We start from the raw sequence: 6,270 nt of genomic DNA on the forward strand, positions 1-6,270 counted from the left end.
ACGATCCCTTTTCATACCTGAGTATGCAGGACTTCAAGTGACGTCGCATACAAACAAGCCTGCCGAAAACTCAATGCCGATGCAGGGCTGCAGAGAATCTCAGTCGCGCCAGCAAAGAGCTACTAGCCCGCGACTTTATTGGAGTTATCTCGATGACTGCGGGAACTAGAGTTTTTGTAGCCTTCACCGCGGTATGCGGTGGCTATTTGGCGCCCCCTTACTCCGACCCATGCGGGCCGAGTGGATCAAGGCTGGATCAAGACTGGATGAGCTGGGTGATTCTCAATTCTCAATATAGCTGCAGTCCGTCTCTTTGACACGGACCTGACAGCGCTTACTGAAACCCATGATTCTGATGGATCGATCGCCTTCAGATCTTCAGATCTCTGGAGCTTGATGAGTGGCCCAGTGTTCCACTTTGTCGGAGCTCGCGACGGCTGCAACGCTGACCGTCTTGTCAAATCGACTGCAGCACCCACTCGCTGTTCAGCCCAAGCAGCCTCGAAGTGAAGCGAGCAGCGGAAACGCTCCGATGCAGCTTGTCAATGGGAAAGAAGAAGAAAAATCCCCCCACCGAATTCTTCAGAGGACGTGGTATGGAAACGGGACGAAGGCTGCCCAAGCTCCGCTCTGTTACCAAACTATCAAAAAGACTGCGGGTGCCAGTGCTCTGCTTCTCCGCAACTGGAAGGCGCTTGTTCCAACTCTACAGCGGCCCTGAACCAAGTTTAAGACCAGCTAGCGACTGCCCAAGAACGCTAACCTGCCACCCAAATTGACTCCATCCCGAGTCTCGCAGGCAGATTCAGACGAAGGAAGCGCTGGGGGGAGGAAGCGCTCAGCCTCACCGTTGTTTCCTGACTGATTTTTTTTTTCTTCACTTCTTCCCCCGCCTCTCTTTGTTTTCCCTCGTGTTCGTCCCAAAGAGAAACGGTGAAGTAGGGCCGGTGATAGTGTCTTGTTTGCATTGATGTTGATATTGTTTTCCCGGTGCCCAATCCGGCATTCTCTTATTGGCCCTGAGGCCCTTGTTTGTGTGATGATAGGTTGGGTTACATTGCGGTGAACTCAGTATTCAGTTTGATAGCAGGCGGGAAGGTGAGGAATGCAAGTTTGTGGTGGTCTTTTGTCATCTGATACACACCTCGCGATAAGATGCTAGTGCCCATCATTCGCTACCTATTTTTGTTTGATGTGATATGCATGTGCTTAAAGCTAATCGGCTGTTGCTGTCGATCATCTCAAGGGTTCATTGGGGGGCAGCACTGGCGGGGGCCATGGTCGAACTAGGCTCCATATAGATGCAGCCCCTCCTTCCGGCAGCTGCAGCTCGACGAAAGCGGCCATTTCGGCTCCTGCGAGTCAAGTCATCATCCGCTCATGTTCGACCAACGACACTCCAGTCTCCGTCCTCAATGCGATATGTGACTGGGAAGGGACCACTCACTACAACTTTGACGGCTGATGACAAAACACAGAAAAACAGTTGATACGAATTTCTCGGGGTATGAGCAACAAGCCCAGCTTACCACAACCATCACGTATTCGGCTAGGCAGCTGATGCAAAGTACCGCCGCCTTCGTGACCGCCGGGGCTAATGAATTCCCTGATTAAATGGTTCAATAAAATCGAATATACACAAACCAATTTGCTGAATGATTGACTGGTCCCAAGGTACGGCAAACGAAACATTGCCATGCTGCGCACACCGTATTCGCCTGCCCTGTTTTTCCAAGGCAAAAGACAGTACGTACTACCAAGCGAGAGGGGGAGGGAGGCGCAAACCACTCTCGAGCTTCAACCCGTGGGGTCAGTTGGGCAACCTATAGGAGACTCAGCGCCTCGGGGCCGCACAATGCAAGGTACGATGCATACGTTTTGGCCGATCGTCGAGGCAAGTCACCTCGAACAGTTCCTACCCAGTATGACTGTTCACCAGCCTCGTGGAGTCGCAATGGAGTCTCTGGTCGCCTTGTGCCACGGCAGGCTCGGCAGAATCAAAGCGTAGTAGCACTTTGTGTGGTCAGCTGTCCCCGTCAACCCCGTCAACCGCGCCCAAGAGGGTGTGCAGCCTCCTGCAAATGTCTTAGGTTGGTAGCTTCGGATGTGGGAAAGCAAACATCACAGAACCTAACAGCTTCTGCAAACACCCATAGCCATGGTCCCCTATAGTCCCCCATAGTGCGTGTTCTGGGCGGGCTTTTGGAACTTTGCCATGGTGGCTTCGTATCGGCTTTTCCCACACACCCAACACCATCTGGGCTCTTTACCCACCCTGCACCGACGCGTGATTCGGCTCCGGGCAGTCGATGGCCTGCAAAGTCGACTGCCTGCTGAGCCCCCAGCTTAGATGATTCACTCGACTTCCCTGTTTCGAGACAGGTTACGCAGGCGCTGAGGCGTCCCCGCAATTGGAAAAGATTGGAAAATGTCAATCTGTCCAGGATTAATGGAGCTGAACGGGCGGTTCATGACCACCCTCCATTCTCAGCCTGTCACCTCACAAGGCAGCCTCTTCGATTGGGCCATGACTAGGCAGCTTACTAGGGACCACTAGTCTCCTCCCCAGCACCAGCGTGTTCGCTGCGACATTATATATCAAGAGGCGGTGTCGCCGCTGCTCCTCCCCTCGCTTTGATACGACGCTTGTCTCTCGCGACCTATCACTTTGTGTTCTGGAGGATTTCACCGGCTTCCTTCTCTCCTCTCTCTCCCTTCGGCCGCTTTAAATTTTTGAGCCGGCGCCAAACCCACTCCTTGGCCGCCGTTGAAGCCCGCTTTAGTCAAAACAAGCTTGGGTATACGCCGATTTCTTCTTTCCAAAGACAAGATAAAGAGCAGACGGGATGCCAACAAGCATCACAACGTCCTCCTCATCCTAAACTCTCACCACCGCTCTCCCCTACCATATCTGTTACTCAACAGACCTCACTCCACAGCCATGCCTGTGCGACAACCCGGCTCTATTGCCATATCCCGGATGGCTTCATCTCCTCCGTCCTTCGCCAGCCGGTCCCCACCGTTGCTGGACGAAGATGCCTCGACGGACGATGATGAGTTCGACTTGCCCCTACTGCAGAGGAACCCTTTGACGTACTTCTTGACGCCAGCCACGCCCGGGGAAGACGATCTGGAGTTTGATTTCGACTTCGACGCAGGGATCGAAGACTCATCCCGGCCCCAGGAGATTGTTCGTAGTATAAGTCCGTCAACTCTCGACGGCCTCAAGCGATACAAGCCTAGGAACAAGGACGACTGTGCCATACTCGAGGACAACGCCGACAGTGACGACGAAGAGGACTATATCCGCTTCCGCCCGTCAAAGACTTCGTCCTCACTGAGCTTTCCCGACTTCGGCTTCGACCGAATCAAGCCTTCCGTCTCGAGGTCGCAAGCAAATACCGCGGAGGACACCCTCTCGCCGTCATCTTTCCACGTCGGTTCTCCACGAGGCAGGCCAGCCAAGCGTTTCTCCCCGCCACCACGTCGTGCATTCACAGGTCGCACACGCAGCTTCGACCTGCCACGGCGGCACTCTTGGCGTGAGCCCAGCCCCGATGTCTGGGCCATCGAAGAGGAGCCCGAGAAGGAGACGATGAGCGAGCTGGGGCTCAGCGTCGAGGACTTGAGGGAATCGGAGAAGACACAACCCATAAACATTCCGGCTGCGAAGCCCGTCAAGAAGGTCCGGTTCATTCTGCCTGTCAAGGAGTAACAGGTTTTCATTCATGTATAAGGTGTACACATCTGGGCGGTACACACAGGGACGTCGGTCGGGCCATTGGGGTTAATATGGCATGCATGTAAACGGAGTTCAGGATGATTTCAATGAGCAACATTGCATTTTCACGCACATTTTCTACTTTCATTGCATTTGGGCGGAGAGTCTGGTTTATTGCATGGGCGGCCGGGCATGTCTGGCAGGCCTCGGTGGATGGGATCTTCCCAGGACTATTATTTTAGGAGCGGAGCGGTGGCATATGAATTTGAACTGTAGCGGATATACCCCTTATACCCATCACCTCCCCCTCTTTGTTGTCACTCGGTTGTTGGCGCCTATCGCCATCATCAATGTTCTCATAATAGCACACGAAAAACTGAGCATCATTACTTATACTGCAAATCTTGGCCCATGAGTTGTACATGATTGGTGATCCTGGATGATCTCTAATAGTCCCTCCTCCCACTTGACTGCACGCCGGAAATTTCAGAGGGCGCCGGGATTATCACAACCAAAACCTGAAATTTCTCGCGGCTATCCCACACCGAAAGTCTCGTCACCGTATTAGTCACCAGGCAGAAGGAAAATGGCGCAAACCAACGAACACGGTGAACAAATAAGGAAAAACAGAGAAAATTTCCTCCTCGCCTCGGTGAGTAGCAGGCACCGGTATGTAGGACAGACGAGAAGAGCCTCAATGCACGATTCCACCGCCCTCGCATTAGTTGTGCGCGTGTGTGTTTGTGTGTGTGTGTGCGCGCGCGCCGAAGCTCGAGGCCCTGCCTGCCTCCTGCGCCTCCCTCCTTACCAAGAAACTAACCAACCAGCCTTGTCAGCAGCCCACATGGGTGGCGAACCACACACACACACATAACAGCCACTGAATGGACGAACAAACCGGTGATAAGAGGGAGTAGGGGTTTGCAATACTGACGAAGCCGCGAGCGAAGCTGGCACAAGACCCCTAGATTGGCCCGGCGTTGCACACATGGTGTCTGCCCGGGTCTGACAAAGCAGGGTCTTTGGTGGTATAGTTCCCTTCATCAGAGGGAAGAAGCGGATGGAAAGTAGGGAAAAGTCATCTGGCTTTTTTTTTTTTTTTTTTTTTTCCCTTCTTCTTCTTCTTTTTCTTTTCCAGTTACGCACCAGGCGGGGAGGCGCATTACGGGTTAGTTACATATGTACCTGTCTTGAGTAACTGGCTCCGTTTGGTAGTCATACAGCTTGAGGAAGTATCGACAGACCCCATTTCGGACGACCTCCCGGATCAACATGCACATGTATACATGTATCCATCCACCCATGGTTGATGCGTAAGTGTGTGTGTGTGTGTGCTTACGCAAGAGGAGTATGTGGAAGACCATGCTCTTGGTAGACCCTCTTATCCGGCTAGTTGGGCTCATAGGGCTGCATTCGCCTGCACGTACATATCACTTTCTTCATGGGATTGTAATTTTGTTGCTATACATACGCCCTTCTGCCCGAGCTTTTGTATTTTATACTCCGTGAGGGCATCTATCTGTACGGGATGCCACCTGCGTTCATGGTGCCAGATGTGAGAGCTGCATGGATGAGTACACTCGATGTGTTCCCTGTCGCGAACAGAAGCCTATATATACTTCATCTAAAAGGCAGTGTTCAGAATTCCCAAATAAATCAATCAACGTATATAAGTAACTAACACCAATCCAGGGTTGGAAGGATACCTCCTTACAAAGCCGCTGGACTCCCATGTAAGCGAGATGCTCCCCTGCCATGTGCCAGATGCCTGTTCCTCCGTTGACCGCCTTTGCTCCCCAGGGTTGTCTGGTCCTGCCCGGGGGTCTGAAAGCAAGTAAGCAAGCTTGCTGGGGTAGCACCGGATCTGGACCACTTACAATGATACCATCCCGGGGGGTCACTTTGGGGGCAGATGCTGACGCGAGAAGTACGATGACCGAAATCTTCCCTAACGGCTCACCGCCAAGGTGTGCTTTCCCCCCCCCCCCCCAGCAATGCTGATACTAGCTCGATGCATTCCTTTGCAACGTCGAGATCCCTTTTCTCCGATAGGATACAAGAAGGATACCCTACCCCCTTGGACTCTCCCCCAACTTTCCAACTACTAGTATCATTAACGCACTGACTGCTTGGTTGGTAAGCTTATCACCAACTCCCCATATCATCATATGATATATGGCTACGCCAAGGGGGCGGAGTTTGCAAGTGCTATTCAAATATTCCACCAATCTCCCTAAGTAATGCGTTCTCTCATGTTTGTCCAAGAAGAGACCAGCGACTACGTATTCGTAGAGCGAAACCCTAGCAATCCGGCGTGTCCCTTAGCTCTGACATACGATCGTAAACGTGCCCATCGCCGTTGGGGTCTTCCACCCCTAGCATTTCGTAAAACCGGCCACCCAAGAGTAGATAGGAAAGCCAAGCAATCTCACAAGATCGATCATGCACATGCCATCGTTATCGTAATTGCGTTAACGACCCCCAATCGTGAAGTATCTTAGCCAAGGCCACCACGCCTGGCATTTCCTCTCAAGTTGACACGTATCGAT

The 6,270-nt window shown here is 52.5% G+C and overlaps 1 protein-coding gene across 1 annotated transcript; it reads left to right on the plus strand.

The window, feature by feature from the left end:
- Window positions 1–2,941: 2,941 nt before the first annotated feature.
- Window positions 2,942–3,715, plus strand: PG985_000641 (uncharacterized protein; the record flags this gene model as incomplete). Its single annotated transcript, XM_066820410.1, has 1 exon — window positions 2,942–3,715. One exon carries the CDS (start codon window positions 2,942–2,944, stop codon window positions 3,713–3,715), a length of 774 nt encoding a protein of 257 aa, XP_066691289.1.
- Window positions 3,716–6,270: the final 2,555 nt, after the last annotated feature.

Source organism: Apiospora marii, assembly GCF_038362585.1.
Source record: "Apiospora marii strain CBS 49790 chromosome Unknown utg000001l_segment0_segment0, whole genome shotgun sequence".
NCBI classification, from domain to species: domain Eukaryota; kingdom Fungi; phylum Ascomycota; class Sordariomycetes; order Amphisphaeriales; family Apiosporaceae; genus Apiospora; species Apiospora marii.